At 41.3% G+C, this 21,085-nt stretch overlaps 1 protein-coding gene across 9 annotated transcripts in view; it reads right to left on the bottom strand.

The window, feature by feature from the left end:
* The window catches only part of RALGAPA2 (Ral GTPase activating protein catalytic subunit alpha 2), a 136,325-nt gene extending 115,670 nt beyond the window's left edge, over positions 1-20,655 (bottom strand). For 8 of the 9 annotated variants that reach the window (XR_010830860.1, XM_066995450.1, XM_066995448.1 and 5 more), the window contains exons 1-3: positions 20,386-20,655; positions 9,870-9,980; positions 7,580-7,629 (exon numbers count right to left, since the gene is read on the bottom strand). Coding sequence is in view for 7 of the 9 variants with exons in the window: in XM_066995450.1 (XP_066851551.1) it covers positions 7,580-7,629; positions 9,870-9,980; positions 20,386-20,491 (267 nt within the window). In the remaining 2 variants the exon portion in view is untranslated. Of the gene's footprint in view, positions 1-7,579; positions 7,630-9,869; positions 9,981-20,385 lie in introns of those variants that run through there. The other variant, XM_066995454.1, reaches the window with a different exon arrangement.
* Positions 20,656-21,085: the final 430 nt, after the last annotated feature.

Here is a 21,085-nt window from a genome sequence, read left to right as displayed (position 1 = left end):
TTTACTGCATATTGTCTGTAATCTACTTTTAAAAAGGGTCACTAACAGACTATAGTCAATCATAAACCTGTGCTGAATTATCATTAGCATTTGCAGAACCAGTAACTTGTGCACATCTGCAGTAATAAATTTAGGCTATACAGCTGCTTCTGCAATCGTTGCATTCAAATTCTGACAGCAGACCAATTCACATTTCAATGGATATATACTGCATGTTAATCTTCTGAGTATGTGGCTATTTGTAGTTTATATTTAGATGCACTTCTAACAACAACAAAGCTGTACTAAAAACAGTACCTCCTGCTGTAAGATAAACAGCCCAAAGTATGGTTGTGCAAGTTCAAATAGTTTATTGATTATCATCTCTGGAAAAATGCTTAGTGTTACACAAAAGCCAAAGCAGACCATGAATATGAGTGTACAGTATGAATACTGCAAAAGCCATTAGCACATTTATTTTCTTCTATTTTACATCCACTTAACATTTAAATCCACCTGCTGTGTGCATATTCAGGATACGCCAAATCATACCTAGGAATGACACATAAAAATTTTACTGCTGAACTTCTAAGGAAGGTCAAAACAGACAGCTTTGTCTGTTCCTGATTGATAACCAAGGCTAGCCTCTTCCCTTTTCAGCAGGAGAAGGGGTATACAGGGGAAGGCTACGCTTGACAAATAAAAGGGTCTAGAAGTGTAATCACAGAGGATCAATATGAGTTACATTAGACAGCTTTTCAGAGCTGTAATTACTATGTAGATTTTCCTCCCCAAAAAATAGTTGTGCTTACTCTGTGTCTGGATCCAGGGACAAATGCTGCTCATATTCTCACCACATTCAAGAAAGAAGAAATTCCATACAAAATGTGGATTTACAGGAATTAAGAGATTACAGCATAAACTTCCTTGTACAAACTATATGAAAAACACAGTATGCTTTTATAAAGAAACCATGAAACATGAGAGAGCTTTAAATTACATTAATGTGTATTGGTAAAAAAATAAACAAGCAAAAAAATCCGGACTGATAATCTTTTAGTACATGCATGGTCTGTGGGAGGCAGGAATACCTAACCCATCTTCTTAGCTGTCTACAAAACTGCAGTCATACCTAGCTACACTGATAGCACCTGAAAAACTTAACAACAGTGGCTACATTGATCAAGTGACTTGGAGAAACTTTACTACATGAGAAGGAGTATTTATGAAATTCTAAGAACAAAATATTTCATACAGTGAATATTCAGTGAATACACTGAATCAAAATACTGAATTTTATGACTTCACCAGCATGAGGTGTGGTTGTTCTTAACTAATAAAGCACCATTATAGAGAATGGAAAGAAATGTCTATATCAAAAGCAACAGTGTGTTTTTATTTTGCTACAGATGCAGAAGGACTGTGGTGTCAGAGGAATCAGAATCTGACAGTGCAAGAAAAAAAAAAACTTATAAAAAATTCCAAGCTTTCACAATCAAGTGATGGTATAATGCTTTTATGGGATGTAGCAAACTTACAAAAACATAGTGCACCTTTTACAAGCTCTGTGATGTATATGGTGCTCCACTGACAGCCCTAACAAGCAATGCCTCCAAGTCACAGAAAATAGTAACACAAGAAACAGTATGAACATGTTCTGAAAACACAATATAACTCTAAAGATAATTACGCCCTACCAAAGGAAAAACAAATTTGTTTTGCACATCATTTTGGTCTTTTAGTGGAAACAAGGAAAAAATAAAAAGATAATTACAGATGTTGTATCATTTCTTGTCTTTCTATTTGGAAAGGGACAAGGTCAAAAGACTTTAGAAAATATAAAATTAGATCTAAGAATTCTGTAATATTAATGGTAAAAACATTTTTAAATGCACTATTAAAATTTCATATTACTCTCTTTTATTATTTTCTCTTTGATTAATATGTTGTTTGATGTTCTGTTGAATGACCAAACTACATAGCTGATGTGTAATTTATTAAAATCTTAATTGTACAACTGAGTAAACTTAGTTTTCAGAGCATTTGTGGAGAAGGATGTTACTTTTGCTTAATATACACACTAGGTGTCACTCAAGAACAGCAGCAAAATGCCCACCAAACTACACCAGAAAAGACTTAAGTCAATTCCTTTCATAAATATTTGTATTGATTTTCAAACAGCTAACCCTCAGCACCTGGGTTCAGGATTTGTTAATCCTAAGTAATTACCTAGTTAGCTAATTAGAAGAAAACCCTAGCTCATGCTGACAACAGATTAAATATGGCAAGCTTAACAATCAATTAGTTTTGTTTCCTATGGCTGACAATATGAATGTTTAATTACCTGACATTTATATTTTTTTCATGTCCTGTATTCTGATTGACATATTCTTGGTCTGTGCATTAAAAGCTGTTCTCTGAAAAGCTGTTCTCCTACAATGCATTACGTTATCGAGTGTCAGAGACATAAATGGATTGCAAACTTACTTCTAGTAGATAAACACCATGAAGCAGATCACTCCAAATTTCACACAAATTATTCCTCCTTCCTCTCAGCTACTGATGACTGGGCTGTAATATAATTCTCCTCACTTGGGACCAAATCAGCACTTTGTTCATATAAAACTATGTGCTTCTTTCTTTCTTCATGTTTTCCATGTAGTATCTTTTCCTGATGTTTTTAAAGCTATACTAAATGGTTATTAGCCACTTGTTTTCAAGACACAGGAATACATATTTATTCACTTTAACTGGGTGAGTAAGCATTAGCTATTTTCCATTCAATGACATAGCCACAGAAATTTAATTACTTATTCAAGACCACAGAGCAAGCTTATTAATGAGCTGCAATTAAAATGCACAGCCTTGCTCAGTAAACGAGGTGATACCTACTCCACTTGGGGGCAGGAAGGGCTAAGCAAAAGCATTTTTCCTACCACCCAAACAGGCCTAGCAGATATATGACCTCATGTAATTTGATGCTGCCTTATACAAAATCCTAAAGCAGACTCTTCTACTAATATTTAAAAAATAAAAAATAAAATTTAATAAATAACAAACACCCTGAATTGGAAGATTGTGTCTGTGGTAAAAATAAACTCCCCGCCAACCCCGAGCTTCTGCAGGATTCGCTGCTCCAGCTGGATGCACTTAAGTCTGTGGGGCCTGATGGGATTCATCCCAGGGTGCTTAAAGAGCTGGCTGATGTCATCACAAGATCTCTCTTAATTATTTTTTCTATGGTCTTCGGAATCTGGAAATGTCCCAGGTGACTGGAAGCTGCCAAGTGTTGTCCCAGTTTTCAAGAAGTGTAGGAAAGAAGACCCTGGCAATTACAGACCTGTCAGTCTCACTTCAGGGCCTGGTAAAATTATGTAAAAGTTTACTGTGGGGAGTTACTGAAAAGCACTTGAAGAACAATGCAGTCGGTCACAGCCAACATGGGTTCATGAGGGTAAAGTCCTGTTCAACAAATTTAATTTCTTTTTATGACAAGGTTATCCACCTAGTTGACCAAAGGATGCCAGAAAATGTAATTTTATTGGATTTCAGAAAAACTTTCAGTGTTGTTTCTCACAGTACCCTTCTGGACAAAATGTCCAGCATACCATTAGAAAAGTACATAATGTGATGGGTGAACAATTGGTTGACAGGCCAGGCTCAAAGGGTTATGGTAAATTGGGTTACATCAAGCTGGAAGACAGTCACTAGTGGGGTTCCCCAGGGCTCCATTTTAGGGCCAGTTTAATGTTTAAATATTTTAATGTTTTTATAAATGACCTTTAATGTTTTTATAAATGAACTGGACACAGGACTCAAATGCATACTAAGTAAGTTTGCAGCCAATACTTAAATTAGAAAGAGCTGTTGACTCCCTCAGGATGGAGAGGCCTTGCAGAGAAATGTTGACAAATTAGAGGGCTGGGCAATCACCAGCAATATGAAGTTTAACAAGAGCACGTGCTGGTTTCTGGACCTGGGAAGGGGCAACCCTGGCTGTATATACAGACCGGGTGATGAGAGGCCACAGAGCAACCCTGCAGAAATGGGTCTGGGGGTTCTGGGTGATGGCAAGCTGGTCACGAGCCAGCAGTGTGCCCTGGCAGCCCAGAGGGCCGGCTGGCATCAAGCACAGCACTGTTGGACAGCCAAGAGAAGGGATCGCCCCACTCCACTCCACGGTGGTGTGGCCTCACCTCAAGCACTGTGTGCAGTCTGGAGCACCACAATTTAAGAAGGATATCAGACTAATAAGGGGGTGCCCGAAGGAGGGCTACAAGGATAAGGAAGGGTCCAGAGGGCAAGACATACCAGGAGCAGCTGAGGTCCCTTGGCTTGTTCAGCCCAGAGCAGAGCAGGCCAAGGGAAGGCCTCATGGCAGACTGCAGCTCCCTCACAAGGGGAGCAGAGGGGCAGGCACAGAGCTCTGCTCTCTGGGAACAGCATGGAGCTGGGACAGGGGAGGGTCAAGCTGGGTGTTAGGGAAAGGTTCTGCACCCAGAGGGTGGTCAGGCAGTGGGCCAGGCTCCTTAGGGAAGTGGTAAGGGCCCTGAGCCTGCCAGAATTCAAGAAGTGTTTGGACAGTGCTCTCGGACATAGGGTTTGGTCATTGGGCAGTTCTGCGTGAAGTGAGGATTTAGAATGGATGATCAGTGTAGGTCCCAACTCAGGATATCCTACGATTCTCTAACTATCAGAAAACACAACCCCATTTTCAGATGCATTCTTGTAGCTCAAGGAGGGAGAATAGGAAAACAGAAATGAAGTCCCTGGCCTCAAATTCAGAAGATGAGACCACAAAATTCCAGGATTTCATGTAATAATTTTCAGAGATATTTTTCATATTACAGGCATGTTAGACTAAAGAGCACCCCTCTTAGTCTAGTTAATCTAATTTTTATATCGACAAGCTACACATTAATGCAAGAAAAATGAAGCCACATCTTTAAGGCTACTTTTTTTTGGTGGTAGTTTGTTTTAGAGGAAGGGGAGAGGAGATAAGAATATTTAATCCTTTTATTAATTCCAAATCCTAGGGTGCCAGTGAAAAATGGTTTCTTTTTCCAAAAATATAACCTGCAATATAAACAAAGTTAACACTTTTATCATGCGATACTCAAGTGAAAACTAAAAATCCAATAGTAACTAACTAGATGTTGATTGCAGCATCACTGCTCTCTGAATTCAGTGACAGGTAAAGCATATGTTAAGACTTCCAGTGTACATTATGAACAAAAGTGTACGTGTCAGGTTTTCTTCTGCTCCAGTGAAATTTGCTCACATCCAAATATGTTACACATTCAAAATAGATATAACTACACTGACATACTGTCACACTGACAAAGTGTAAGAAATAAGTAGTATTGCCTTGAACTAGTCTACCCATGCGATACGGAACTGAAATATATTTAGTTTTTAAAAAAAGAGAAAAAGACTATTTAACAGCTTTAGCCCAACAGAGGCTATACAGTTATTGATCACTTGCTCACAAATTCTACTGGGAAAAAAACTGGACACTTTCAGAGAGTTGATCTTCAGTTCCTTTGGACATATATAGTACTGTATAATCTTCAATTCATTTTGAGAAGATATATCTCAGATATTACTTTATCTCGAATGATGAAAGTGAACTTGAAGCCTGAATTTCTTCTTCTCCCATTCTTGCTGCTCTTCTTCTCTTGACTCTTCCAAGATTCTTACATTTTGACACTACTATCATGATGTAATCTCAAAGAATGGTGTCTTTCAGGTTTGAGGTATTTAAAGAACAGTATCATGTAGGAAAAAAGAAATCCTATTTTGAAAAGTAACATGAGGTTTAAAGAAAAACTCCATTCACACCACTACTTCCTCACTCAATAACTAGTTTTATCCCACAAATGAAAATCCCTTTTTTCTATGTTATGTGAATGACAAGATTCCTTTGCCTAATTGTTTACATTTGTTAACATTAAATCTTCATTCTTCAAAAGAAAAGGAAACCTGATGACAGAGATCTTGTCATTTGAAGGAGTTTTTACTGCAAATTGAGTATAATCAAATACATTTTCTGAAAGAGACTGTTCAATTTTATTATTTTTTTTTTCCGATACCTTCCTGCTCACTTACTCCTGCATTCAGTCTAGCCAGTTGCTGCGTCATCCTTTTTTAATGGAAGAATCATGACTTCATGAAACTGCAGCAACATACTTTTCAACAGTGAGAAAGCATGCTCCAGTCTGGTAAGACTACATTGTGCAGTCATAGCAATTTCAAATATCCTATGGCATCCAGAAGCACACGTTTTTATATTCTTGAAAACAAGCTATTGACATACATGGTTACCAAATTCACGTGGAAAGCCCCGTAACGAAACAACAACTCTTCACGCATTTTCTACATTTACCTTCTTGGAAATCCTGAATTTGGATCAAACCCCACTGATGTTAGAATTTATTGTTCAATAATGGACAATATTAACTTGCAAAATTAACCCAACTTTATAAGAACTGAAGTCAAAAGTAGTGTACTCTAAGAGTGTCAATGAAACACAGGTTGCAAGGGTAATAAAGAAAAAGGCTAAATCACAAAGCAAGGTATTAAACACTTCCTTCTAACATATTTCAAAAGCTAATTTTAGCAACTAGCAACTTTTATTTGCAACTTGCATTTCATCATCACAGACATTATTTTCAGACTTGGCAACTACAGAGAGAAATATACTTAAGGAAAAATTTGAGTTATAGGAGGTAGCATAAGGATTTCATTAACTGTTATTCTGCTCAAACTAACAGCCATACCTTCTTATCAACAAGCATCCCACCTTCTTTTGTTTTCTGAGGTAGTCTTATTCACTCTTCAAATTGTGAAATTTTGACTGGCTATGTTAATTAAAACTCTCCTTCATACATCATGAATTACCACAATATAAAGTGTGCTCAGTAATTTGAAAAAATTAAAAAGTAAGAGCAAAACTGAATGATCTACAATTTACTTAGAACTGATGCATCGCTCATATCCTGAATGTATTCTCATTCAAGCACTGCAAGGGGAACTACAATAAGGCATACTGCTGGTGCAGAACAAATTCACCACATGAGATTTCTCAGGACTAAGCAGCTACATTTTTATATCTGTAAAGCATTTACGTTATAAAAGGAGATTTTTAGTTAATCTTTCCATTAAAATTTACTGGAAAGCCTCAAAATTTGAAGAAGCTTCCCCCAGCCCCTCCCTCCCCCCTTTTGGTTCAACCAACCTGTCTTCCACCTGAGGAGAACCAATTAATAAAACAACTGTACTTAACTACATATGACACTGTTCAGAGGCAGATTTCAGACTATTTTTCAAGCTAAATTAGTTTGCTTGTCTTTAATAAAATCTCTTAACTCTGGATATTCCTTCAAGCCAGACATTTCTGTGGCATAAGATTGTTATTTTTTTTATTATTGTATCTGAAAACTTAATGCACGCCCCAGTTCTTTTCTGCCTTTCGCCTCATATAATCATGGACACCTACTGTCATTTTGACTGATACCTGGTTTTAACCCTCAGTGTACAGGTATAAGCAAGCACATGACAAGATTTCAAATAAGTTAGTTCCATGGTATGGAAAACTTACTTCAAAAAGAAAGAGAATGGAGTCCAGCTCCTCCCTTTGTGATTTATTCCCTGCCAGAGAGAAAACAATATTGTTTGCTATAAGTAAATGGTATGGTGAGACAGATGTAGAAACTACACTTCTGTTATTCAACTGAGGTCAACAATGCTATATTTGGTTTATTTTTCTTCATCTAAGAGCAAGATTTTTCTAAATTTCAGTCTCTCTCTCTCCTGATTTCCCTCATTCATAGTCAAGAATCCCAAATCTGCAAAGCAATGTGATCGGACTCACCTTGAAGCAACCAGCTATTCTTAACAAGGTATCCTATCTATCCTCAACATTCAGATTTGTTCTGAGAATTTCTGATGTTTTCAGGTGGACAGACATATACTTAACATGGGAGTGTGGGAGACAATAAAAAAGGATGTGTTTTTTTTTTTAGATATGTGAACAGAAAAAGGAGGACCAAAGAAAACATAGGTCCGCTACTTGATGGGGAAGGTCACCTCACAGACAAGGACATAGGCAAAGCAGAGACATTTAATGCCTTCTTTGCCTCTGTCTTCAACACCGATGATGAGCTTTGGGACCCAGGGTGCCCTGAGCTGGAGGACCATGACGGTGGGAATGATAAACTCCCAACCAACCCTGAATGTGTGCGGGATTTGCTGCTCCACCTGGATCCATACAAGCCCATGGGTCTGGATGGGATTCATCCCAGGGTGCTTAAAGAGCTGGCTGATGCCATCGCGGGACCTCTCTCAATTATTTTTCAACAGTCTTGGGAATCTGGAGAGGTCCCAGTAGACTGGAAGCTGGCAAATGTTGTTCCAGTTTTCAAGAAGGGCAAGAAAGAAGACCCTAGCAATTACAGGCCTGTCAGTCTCACATCAGTGCCTGGTAAAATTATGGAGAAGATAATCCTTGAAGTTACTATAGTGCACCTGGGGGACAATGCAGTCATTGGTCCCAGCCAACATGAGTTCACGAGGGGTAGGTCCTGCCTAACAAATTTGATTTCCTTTTATGATAAGATCACCCATCTAGTCAATTAAGGGAAACCAGCTGATGTGATCTTTTTGGACTTCAGCAAAGCTTTTGATGTAGTTTCCCATAGGATCCTACTGGGGTCCCTCAAGGCTCCATTTTAGGGCCAGTCCTCTTCAATGTTTTTATAAATGATTTGGATGTAGAGGTGTTTTGAGCAAATTTGCCAACGACACCAAACTTGGAGGAGTTGCGGACTCGGATGAGGGTGGAAAGGCCTTGCAGAGAGATCTGGACAGACTGGAGAGCTGGGCGGTCACCAACTGCATGAAGTTTAACAAGAGCAAGTGCCGGGTCCTGCACCTGGGTCAGGGCAACCCTGCCTATACGTACAGACTGGGCGATGAGACGCTGGACAGCAGCCCCACAGAGAGGGATCTGGGGGTTGTGGTTGACAGCAAGTTAAATGTGAGCCAGCAGTGTGCCTGGCAGCCAGGAGGGCCAACCGTATCCTGGGGTGCATCGAGCACGGCATCGCTAGTCGGTCGAGGGAAGGGATTGTCCCGCTCTACTCTGCGCTGGCGCAGCCTCACCTCGAGTACTGTGTGCATTTCTGGGCACCACAGTACAAAAAGGATGTAAAACTGCTGGAGAGTGTCCAGAGGAGGGCAACAAAGATGGTTGAAGGGACTAGAGGGGAAGACATATGAGGAGCGGCTGAGGTCACTGGGCCTGTTCATCCTGGAAAAGAGGGGGCTGAGAGGAGACCTCATTGCGGTCTACAGTTTCCTCGCGAGGGGGGAGTGGAGGGGAAGGCGCAGATCTATTCTCCTTAATCACCAGTGATAGGACCCGCGGGAATGGTGTCAAGCTGAAGCAGGGGAGGTTTAGGCTAGACATCAGGAAGAGGTTCTTCACCGAGAGGGTGGTCGCACACTGGAACAGGCTCCCCAGGGATGTAGTCACTGCACCAAGCCTGTTGGAGTTTAAGAAGTGTTTGGACTGTGCACTTAGTCACATGGCCTAAAATTTTGGGTAGACCTGTGTGGTGCCAGGAGTTGGACTCGATGATCCTTATGGGTCCCTTCCAACTCGGGATATTCTACGATTCATTACAGGGTAAGGGCCTTCAGTATTTCAAAACAAGATGAGAGGATACGTATGTAAGTGCACAAGACCTGATTTTTGTGCTGAAATGACACAAAGCAATAAACATATTTAGAACTCTTTTCAGTTACCTACAACATTTCAGGCAGCACTTCTCCATGCTCATCTTTACTGACACCAAAAATTAAGGTGCTGACAAAACTCTAAAACTTACCTTTTTGTTTCAAGCTATTTTCCAGTGTTATGAAGTTTTCATAGAAGATAAAAAAAAATTGAGAATAATTGTTCTCAAATAACTGCTTCAGGTCACTTCCATCCACAATATCTGCAGAGGAGAACAAATGGAGTTTTAACACATCATCAGAAACCTTAAAACTGTTTTCTTCATGCAAATTGGAGGATGAGATAAATACAATACAAAACAATTATGGGAATATCATTATATATTCTATACTAAATTGTGATTCCAGTGTTAGAAGTAAAATATGGAAATTTACATTTTTACTTAATTTTTTAAAGGTCTACAGTGTGGTTTAGGTTCATTTGTTTTCTGTTAACAAAATAAAAAGGGGGATGTGTCAATATATCACTTCCATAAAAATTCTTAATCCATGAGAGACATTTTTTGCTATCAAATATTAAAGCTGCCTGATATCAAAAGGATTCACCATTTCTCCAAACAGGGGATTACATGAAATATTATACTGAATTCAACCCTTTTTGATAATCCGAAGTATACATTACTGAAAATTTTTCTCTGTGATATAAGTACAGAGTAGAAGGGCTGAGCCCGAATACAAAGGAACTATGTGGTTTAGCCACCATCACCTAGGACTACTTTTTTGGCCCATTTGTTAGCCGATGACATTAGTAATTCATTTATGAACCAGTTTTAAATTACTTTGCAAACTGCACTACTCAGTAACTGCCCTACAAAGATCTAAGACTCCTTAGCAAATTCAAAAGAACTCATTTAAAAATAAATAAGATATATCAAGTCTTCACTCAAGGGTAAAATCAACCTTGTACATTGAGTAGAGGAAGCTTGCAAGACAGCTCTACAAAGGAAGTTGAGAGAAAAGGGGTGAGAACAAGTGAAGGGTAAAACACAGTCCAAAAAGACCAAAGAGACCAAAGAAGTATTCACGGTGATTGCCTGAACACCATGATCTGTATCAGCCAATAACATTACATTAAAAACAAAGGTAAAATTCACACATTTCGTTAGTAACAAAACTTAAAATTGCAGAGTTTTCAATTAGTCAGGCGCACAATTTTTAAGTTTAATTACAGAAAACTGAGTTACGGTTGTTTGTAAAAGTTTATCCTGTGGTACGGCCCGACAAAAGAAAGCTTATTTTTGCCTTCATTATCAAATTTAATTCAGTAATCTGATTCTCTGAAGAGTTAAACTTGTGTCAGACAGCAAATTGTTTCAGTAAACTAAAAATCTGAGTGCCAAGAAGTCCAAATGAATAGATTTAAATTAATGTTGCCAGTAAGATCAAATGAAAGCTGATTAGAGGAAAAAAATATGCTGTTAATTCAAAAAAAAAGATGCAGTATTTAAGGGCCAGAACAATATCTTGTCTCATTTTTCAAGATATAGAAACTATACAGTCACAGATACACCAACTGAAACTGATGCAGAGAAGCGCTACTGTGGCATCAGTGAATGTCGGTATCTGAAGACCTTCATCACCACTGCAATATTTGAAATCAGATTTAATATGAATTTTAATATCCATTTGGATGTAATTCTACTAGAAGAGCACACGACTCCAGAAACCTCCAGAACTAAGTTGAAATAATTTCCTAAATTAAATCAAAACTAAAATGATTCTTTAAGATTTTGAGAATTAAAAAGATACCGTGGGAGAAGATTTGTTTTCAATTCAGCATGAGACCAGAGGAGATCTCAAACTAACAAACCACTTAGGCAGGGCATATCTGAACTAATCCTGTCCCGCCATGTTCAACATCAGTAAGTGCCAGCAACACCAAGCAACACAGCAAACAGAAGAAGGGCACCATGCACGACTCGTAGCTCAGATAAGACATCAATGAGTAGTGGTAGCACCCTGAGCATGCACCCTGGACCTCTGCCGCCACTCTGCTTGCTCAGAACTGCCCTCTGCCAGCACCCAGGGACCAAGGTCTAGAGCCACGGAGATGTGGTGGTACAGCCAGCCACCACACCGTTCGACCCAGGCAGCATGTGAAATGGCATACAAGCTGAGTCCAGCTATCCTCTAATTAAAAAGCAGGTCATTAGTTATTAAATACATGAACCTACATTAGACAAGCCAAATCAGACAAGAAAATTGGTGTAGGAAAGTATTTTGAATGTATAGTTAATGTTTGAAGCAGAGGTCACAGATCACTGGGCTAACAGACTAACTGATCCTATTGCATTCCTTCACCTCTTCTGGAAATCCCACCAGCCATGAATACTTCTGAAAACCTGATCTGCATCTTTTAGATTGTCACAGTTAACACCTTTTCATTACCTCTCCATCTTTAAAACCTCAGACCAGAATATTCCTCCATGTTTTTCATTCTTCTGTTTCCAAACCACTTCCAGGAAAGTATTTTACAAGGTACCTTTTGATGTCAGCAGAGCTATTTGACCAAGTAGTTTCTGCATCGTCAAGCAGGTACTTTTGGAAAAAACATAAATGCCAACAATGATTTCCATATGCAAAATGCAAATGCAGATATTAAATTTATCTGACAAGTGGATCAAATGAAAAAAAACAGCATACTTCCAATTCGTTTGAAAAAATAATGAAAACCCACCCATGCAACACTTCCTCAGGCCTTAACCTAGGGCTAAAATTTCAAATAAACTTATTTTTAAGAAAAAAAAAGTGATCTAACACTTCCTAAACTTGGTATTTGCTAAACATACTTTGATTTTGTTGGTTTCCACTTTATTGTAATTGATTTGGTCAAGGAAAAATGATGATGATTCCACCCATAAATAAGAGGATAAAGGGGAAGAATCATTAACAGCATTTTTTCTCTTTGAAGTTTCACCTCTCAAGAAAGCCATTCATTAACCAAGACAACAAAGGTGACTACAGCAAGAGCCACCAATAATATCGCATATCTACAACGGAATGACATTAGCCTTGGACAGCGTTGGCGTTTTGTGTTTCCTCCTCCCCCCCCCTAAAAAAATGAATTAAGTAATACCTTTCCAGTAGTAAGGCTTTGTTTGGTGCTTGCACTATGGAAACAATTAGCACATGGAAACTCTTTTCCATGATATCTTTTTCCTACAAGCTGCCGGTCTTGAATTCACAAGCTAAGTGCAATTATTCCCCTCTATGAATGCGTTCTGTTAAATACAACTCTAGGAGAAAACAAGGCTTTCATTTACAAGAATTTCATATGAAAGGATGAGGTCATTAAAATGTAAACAAAAAGGAAATTTTTCCTTGAAACTGTGAAAGGAGGAGAAAGGAACTGCCTACTCAAAAAAATGTAAGTTCTCTATTCTATAAATGTGGCATTTTGGAGATGACTCATCTGCTATTCTGACATAAGCATGCATCCTTATATCCGCATCCTTTTCCTACTGAACTATCTCATTCTTTTTCTATGTATCTCATAAAGGGATATAGAACTATAACCTTAAATTTCAAAACTTAAGGTTATGAAGTTTGAACCATAGATGTCAAAAGGCCAACAATACCCCCACTTACTACTCTAGAACGAGATACTCACTCCAAAAGCAACACTTCCTTGCAATCCTACGGGTAAGTTGCAATTCCAATACCACAGCCCACCTAACTTAAAAAAAAAAAATCAATGCCTCTCCTCCCCAGGTCTCTCCAGGGTGGAAGGAAAGCATCTCTGTACAGGCAGCACCATGCACAGTGCACCTGGGACGCACAAGCTTCTTTACTCTCCTGCTTTGGCTCTGCACGCAAACCAGCCACTCCTGCTCATTTCACCAAAAATGATCCTCACAGACAAACAGAAAATGTGTCAAGAAAAGACTCCTCAAGAAGATTTAATACAAGTTGTCAGAAAGCCTAAGACAGTAACTTGGATCACTACTACAGGTCTGTTTGATTTGTAGCAGATAAGGCTCATTCTTCAGATTTTCAAAGGGAAAACATTAGAGAAAGTTTCCTTATTTATCATTAAGGATACTAAGGTAAAATACCTACTTTTGGCAAATCAAATTGACTGAAGTACTTGTAAGCATTTGAGGAAAATTAAACAGCAAGGCTAGGATTGAATTGAAGGTGTTAGGTTCTATTTTTCTATTTATATGGACTGGTAAGTAACTCTCACATAACTTCTGCTGAAAAGCAACCACCTTGTGAATTCAAACTCTGAGCACTAAAATCTAAGGCAAACTGGCAAACATCCCCAGCCACCAGAGCGCTGGTGCCTTTCCAAAAGCACATATCACCTACCTCCATTCCCCAAACAAGGGCAGTTGTCATTAGCCAGTACTTTTGATCAACACATCACAGCTCTTGCAGCAAAGCAAAGGGAACAACAAGATATTCATGAGGGCATACATGAAACTTCTATACAGAATATGACAAAGTTGGCTCACGGGGTGATGGCAAGTCACCCTTACTTGCCTTACTACTTAAGCTTAAAATCTATGGACTCAAATTACTGTAGTGCCATTTAATAAGAACTTGTGTTTATTACAAGTTCTCATTACTTTCTGTGGTATAAAAAAATAAGAGGGGGCAATAATCATGTCATTAGCACAACAGTTTTCCTTTTATCTTTCTATTAACTACAAAATGTTATTGTATTCATTTAAGCAGTTGAAATCCTCCCTTAATTCCATGAACTTCCAGAGTCAGCTGGTTTCATGTTATTTATGCATAGTTCATACAAACTTGAGGGATTTCCTTTGTCTTAAGTACTTTAAAAAAAAGATAAAGCGGATGAAAAGATGACTTTGCAGTCATGCTCTGGTTAATGGTAAACTTTTATGACTAGCCTCACCCCTGAAACTACATACATTTTTCACTTCCCATCTCAAAAATCACACAATTCTTTCAACTTAGAACTTTAAATGCTAAGTAAAAGCCCATAAGATAATTTTCCTTCCCCCCCCCCCCCCCCAAAGAAATATACATTTGGCAGGGAAACTCAAAATTACTAAAAAGGAATTATTTTAGAAATCTTCTAATTTGAATTAACACCTCAAATTTCACATGTAATCCAAAGAACAATGGCTTTTCTAAACACAGGAAGAAGTTTACAACCGTTCACTTTTGAATGTGCCCAAAATAACATCTCTAGCAAGTGTACATAATTTGAGCTGTACAGAACTGTGTAGAACAAAATCTGAGAACTAAAAGAAAGAAAATTCTATTCTTTATCGACTCATTTTTGGTGAAGAGATATAACGAAAAACATGATTTCTTCTCGATTTGCATTTTTTGAAGTAATATATTAAGGACTGTGCTTGGCAACCTAGCAAACTCCGTATTACTCTACTCCAGGAGCTTTCAGTAGGAAGCACCATGCATTTGTCTACTGCTCCACAGGGAGAAGGAGGACGAGCCCAGCACGACCAGCAACCCACCCCTGCTACCTGGAGCAATGTGGCAGTGCACCAGAGAGCAGGACGTGGCTGCGGCCCTGTCCAGTCTCAAGCACCCTGCCGGCTGATGAGCCTGCCAAGAGCCGCAGCTCTGAGCGCAGCCGGCCAGTCCATGCGCACCCAGGAGCCAGGTGCTGCAGCACAGGCCCCAAGGCGCACACTGTTAGTTCAACCACCAGCCTGCATTCAGCCCTCTGGCACACAATTTACTCAGGCAGCATGCTCAAAACCAAACAGGAATAAGCGTACAGTCTAACAATCCACCCCAGCAAACATCCAAGTTTGGGACTCACAGATCTGCAAAGCTGTTTGAAAAAAAGCCGAATAATCTCCCAGGCAATTGCGATCGCAATTGCTTCAAGCAGTCCCACCACCGCTGGGACGAGCTGAGGTGAAATGAGGGAGCCCACACCAGACCTGACAGGGTAGGTCTCCACCATCTCCAGCCAGACACGCAGTAGCATGGGAAGCACAGTAGGCAGCCAGTGCTCCATGCAGGAGCCAGACTTAGTTACCCAAGGCACACTCACGGCTCGCCTCCACCACACCTTCCAGCCCAAGGTTGTCATCCTTAGCACCATTCAGAACAAGAAAATGAAAGCCCAGCCACTTAATTCAGTTGTATTGTCACCACCTTTCCGGCAGCTCGCAGCACGTCCAATGGCAGCAATGATAAGTTTCCATTTTCACCTATTTCTAAGCGTAATGTGAAGATGGCAGCCAACCAAAATCACCACAGATCATTCACGAAACCTACCCACAGGCTGACTTTACAATTTCCAGCCTTAAGCAATGAAGAAGTTTTAAGACCCAAGCATGCACTGAAGTCCCAGGCAAATCGCACTCTAGAACGAATAAAATCACCACCACAAAGGAAAGGAACATCACCTGAAATAAAATCTTATCATGTGGTACCTCATCCATTGTTATGCATAAGCAAATAATGACATTGCCTAGATTAATGGGGAGCACCACAGCAAACAGCAGTCGCTTCTCCACAGCACCATTATTCACAAGAGGCGATGTGTCACGGCAGATCCATTCTTGAAAGCACAAGAAACATTTAAGGGAAAGACACTAAACCATACAAAGCTGTTAAACTAAACATTGCAATTCCACCCAAGGCAAAAACATGGAAAGCATTTCAATTTAAAAAAAAAAAAAAATGTTTTTCCCCGAGAACAGCCATGGAAACAAAGCCTTGAAGAGCAAAAGATACATTTACATTTAAAAAGCCCCACACAAAACGCTCCAGGAAACAGTGCAGTGGGCTTAATTTACCTGTGGGAAGTGTCAAGCCTGCACATCACTACCATCAGTTATAAAAACGTGATTTTTTCAATCCTATCCTCAGAAAAGGCCATGCTATCAATGCTTCCACACACTGGGTTTGGAAAAGAAGTTACTGCTGACATCACGTAAGTTCTGGAAGTTACAACATCTTTATAGAAATTAACAAATGGAGGAAATTTTGGTCCTTTACCTTACAGAAGTGAACATCCACTTTAAAATAGTAAGGTCATAATTCTAGTCAGTATTCTGTATCATCATGAAGGTAGACAACTGTCCCAGTTAGTAACAACCCACCAAACAGAGGAAAACACCTCAAAGATGAAGGAACTTGGCTCCTGAAGGGCTCCAGAGACTTGAGAGATGTTATAAGCAATGCAGACTTAAAGGGAATCTTTTTCTTTTCCAGTCTGGGCATTAGACAGACTTACACAGATGACAGCTACGAGACCTGAAGCAATCGGGTAGGCAATTATCCAACTATTTCTGAGTCTTTATATCAAAAGCTTTGTTTCCTTAATTCCTAAATCCTTAGGAGAGGTTCTTACCATGCTTTGCTTCGTTTTCTGTGTTTGACTAATACCATAAAACCCATACTTGCAATCGTTCCTATGAAGAAATTATCTTAAAAAAAAAAAACACTCCCATACTACCCAGCATGTTCACTGAAGTTCTCAAAAGATGACATCTCGGTAACATAACCGGAGACTGCTTTGACCCTGTTCCTGCAATAAAACATACCTGCTAGAAGACAGCCAGCTGTCATACCATGGCCCTTCAGCAAACACACCACCAGTATGCTACCCAGCCCTCTGACACTGATAGCCATTATCACTTAAAACCAACGTTTAATAAGTTTAACCAACAAATCGGGTTGCTGTATCCAAATGTAACAGACACTTGGAGAAAAGGTGTTTCTTCAGAAGTGACATTTTCCTTCCCTAGCCAGCCGGGTAATCAGTATCATTACAGAAAACCGCCAGACAACACTACCTCATGCACCACCTGCTTTGGGACATTAATTAATTTCGTCACGCTAATAGGCGTATTTCCCCATTTGTTCCACCGTGAGATCCATCATAGGAGCCTGGCAACCTCCTCTGCACCTCCCTGGTTCACAAAAACGAGCACCCTCATAAACAGGTGTACCCAGGAGCCACAGCAATTCTAACACTGCACCTTAAAGCATTCCTCTCCAATAATCGTGTCCTGGTTCTGGTCATGCCCTTCCACAGGGCTGAAAGGGGAACACGAATATAAAGTTGCCATGTTTCTGATTTCTTTAGATCTGCTTATTTTAGTGAGGGTGGAAGAGAAGGGAGAAACATACGGCCTGCAAGCCCTGACTACAGTCTCTCAGAACATCTTTCTGAAGGATGGCTTCACAAAATGTTCTAAAACCTCATCTTGGAAACAAAAAAAAAAAAAAACAGATTATTTAAAATGAATCTTGAAATTTTAATATTGATTGTGTGCTTTACAAACAATAAGATAAATATCTAGTTGAAACACACGGGGTAACACAAGTAAAGTGCAATCTTCTTCTGTCTTTTCAAACTCCTCTCCTTAGGCAGGTAGATATATAGTATGATTAAAAAAACACAAGCAAGCAGAACATTTTATACACCTCCAGTACAAGAATGGTACAAGCTTGGTCCCCAGCAGGGATAAACAGAAAAACGACCACCAGACCTCTTACTGTGAAGATTTTCTACACGCACTGAAGAACAGGAAGAATTTATAACAAGAACAAACACATCCTCTTCACTTGTGGCTAGCTCCAGAGCAAAGGCTGAGCACTATCCACGAGAAACATGACCACCCCCAGCACAGAGGGACTGCAGTACCAGCCACCTGTCTCCTGGTGCCCTGCACAGTGACCGAACTTCTCTATCTGAGAGCCCAAATGATGGAGCTTAAACAACTACGGACCAGGCATGGAAAACCTGAACACCTTGTTGCTCAAAAGACCTGCAAAACAGGGCCACTTTTAGAGCCTGATGAGAACCCTTACTGATTCCAGCACTTTCTCCACTAATTAATCACCCAGAAAAATCTCTTGAGACAAGCTACTTAAAGGCTGTAGATAAGCTAGATATCTTGACATAAGCTAGTTAAAGGCTGTAGATCGCAGGGAAATATGTTTAAATCAGAGAGAAGTTTAATCAAATCTACAAGAAACAACAACAGTAAAAATCACTTAAATGCCTGTAATCAGCTAAACTATCAAGACTTTTTTACTCATTTGTTTCTGCACTCTCATGAGCATGACTTTCTCAAAGCTACTGTCCTGAGGGAGACTCATTGCTACTCTTCTCACCACAAAAGCTCCTCACTCCACTGCAGCTCACTGAGAACGCCCTTTATGTATTCTCTCCTGTCAGGGAAACACCACAGAAAGAGGCTTTTAACCTCAACACCACTGACATCCCAGGCTCCAGACCACAGCCATGTTTTCCCGTACAGCCTGGCACAGGACCAGGCGGAGGAGCACTGGAGGAGCAGCACCTCCATTCTGCAAAGCCTCGACCTCTTCTTGGGCAGTACTGCTGGTCCTCACATCCTCCAAAGCACTGGGAACAAGCACATGGAGGGGCTGAGAATGAGATGGATGCTGACCAAACGGAGAGAGGCTGCTCCAGGGAAGACATGGTGACCAACTCCTACTTTCCTGAGGAGCTGCTAACCTTGGGCCCTCTCTTCAGTCAGTGACTTGTGTCTCACAGAAAACAGCACCTCTTTGAGGCTCCCACACAGCTGTCAATCTCGACTGAAATGGGCCAGCACACCTACAAAACAGGTAGAGTACACAAGAAGTACAAGCCTCATGCATCACTTTTTCCTCCCTGTTTCTTAAGAAAATAATCCAAAATAACAAGTATTAACACTGTCACCGATTGTCCTGAACCGGAACAGTGCCCAAGAACTCTTAAAAGAGCCTCTTCCTGTTGCAGTTTGCTGACTAGCAGAACATGAGGCCACCCAAAACCCCACAAACCATAGAACACAGCTAAAATTCACTGAGAGGTTTAAATGTTCAGAATAAAAAGACCAGGGTTAAGATTTCAACTCTACAAGGACACTAGAGAGAGAGGTTCAACACTGTCACAGACACTGAAAGCATATCTCAAAACACAATTACATGAGCCCTTTAAAGTTAGAATAAAAGGACAAAGCAGCGTTGCTAAAAAGAGCAGCCTGTACATATGGGTCTTCTGAAAGAACCAGGAGGGCTGTTTGCTGTTGTGTGCCCAAACAACATTGCATTACAAGTATTTTGACGCTGAGTGACAGTACCCAGTTTGCAAAACCAGGGGCAGTAAATCACACTGCTGACCTCCTAATAGCTTCTGTAACTCTGAAAGGACAGGCACTGCTGCCTCGCAGGAGCCGTGGCCGACAGAGCTCCCCAAAACCACTAGGGAGCTCGAAGGAGAGCTGAGGCACGGCTTCGAAAAGGGCTCCAGTCCCTGCCTCGAGGGCAGCTCTTCTCTATCCTTTCAGAAAATACAAGATTTAACACCTACAGGTAAAAAAGGAAACCACTGGCTGGCACAACACAACTGCTGGATTTGCTGAGATATTCTGCAAGGCGTAGCTCCTTCCACCGCGTCCTGTCAGTGTGGTGCTAGGGAGTGCTTTCTTTTCCTTTTCTCTTTCTAAGGAGAAGGGCTGCCTTCTCCTCGGGGGGCCGGAAAGCACCAACACCCCTCACACCACCACCGCACACGCCTCAAACACCGCCACCACCACGCGCCAACACCCCACACACCGCCATCACCACACAGAGCCACCCCCCCCCCACCGCCCCGAGCTCTTTGCCGTGCCGGGGCGGTGCCGCGGCTCTCACCCAGCAGCGCCCGGAGGTGCTTGAGGCGGGTCAGCACGTCCCGCTTGGGGTCCAGCGCCTTCTGCGTGCACTTCCTGGCGTCGGCATGGCCCTTCCTGGAGAACATGGCGGGGGGCCGGAGCCGACAGCTCTCAGAGCCGAGGGCAGGCAGGCACCGCGCAGGAGGCAAGCGAGGGCCGCTCGGCTCGGCTCCGCACCACCGCCGCGGCTAGCTGTGCCGTTCCGTGCCGCGCCGTGCCGTGCCGTGCTGTGCTGTGCGGGGGGGGAGGGGGGCGGGGCGGGGGGGAGGGGAGGGGCGGGGCTGGGCGACACCACCCGCCCCCCGCCCCGCTGCGCAGCCGTCGACGCTCCTTGGGGGCACTACAACTCCCGGCGTGCCGCGCGGCGGGCGGCTGGGCGCGGGGCATGACGGGAGCTGGACAGTGCCGCGGCGTTACGTCATCGTGACGTCATGTTCGCGGGGCGGGGGGGGCGGCGTGGGTAGCGGGTCAGTAGGCCGTGCTTGTGCACCGTGAGAGGGAGCCAGAGTGCTCCTGCTCGTCTGGGTTCTACCGCCCCGAACGGATGTGCACCAAAACTGCTTTGTTTTTTCTCAGAATCAGACCCGGAGGGGCTCAGGTGAAACCCCTTCAGTAAAATCCTGGGTAGAAAAGTCAGCTTTAGTAAATTCAAGGGAAGGGTCACGTCCTAACAAAGAGTG

This window comes from Anser cygnoides, chromosome 3 (assembly GCF_040182565.1).
Source record: "Anser cygnoides isolate HZ-2024a breed goose chromosome 3, Taihu_goose_T2T_genome, whole genome shotgun sequence".
Lineage (NCBI taxonomy): Eukaryota > Metazoa > Chordata > Aves > Anseriformes > Anatidae > Anser > Anser cygnoides.
The sequence above is the reverse complement of the archived record's forward strand: the minus strand, read 5'-3'. Positions and strand labels throughout refer to the sequence as shown.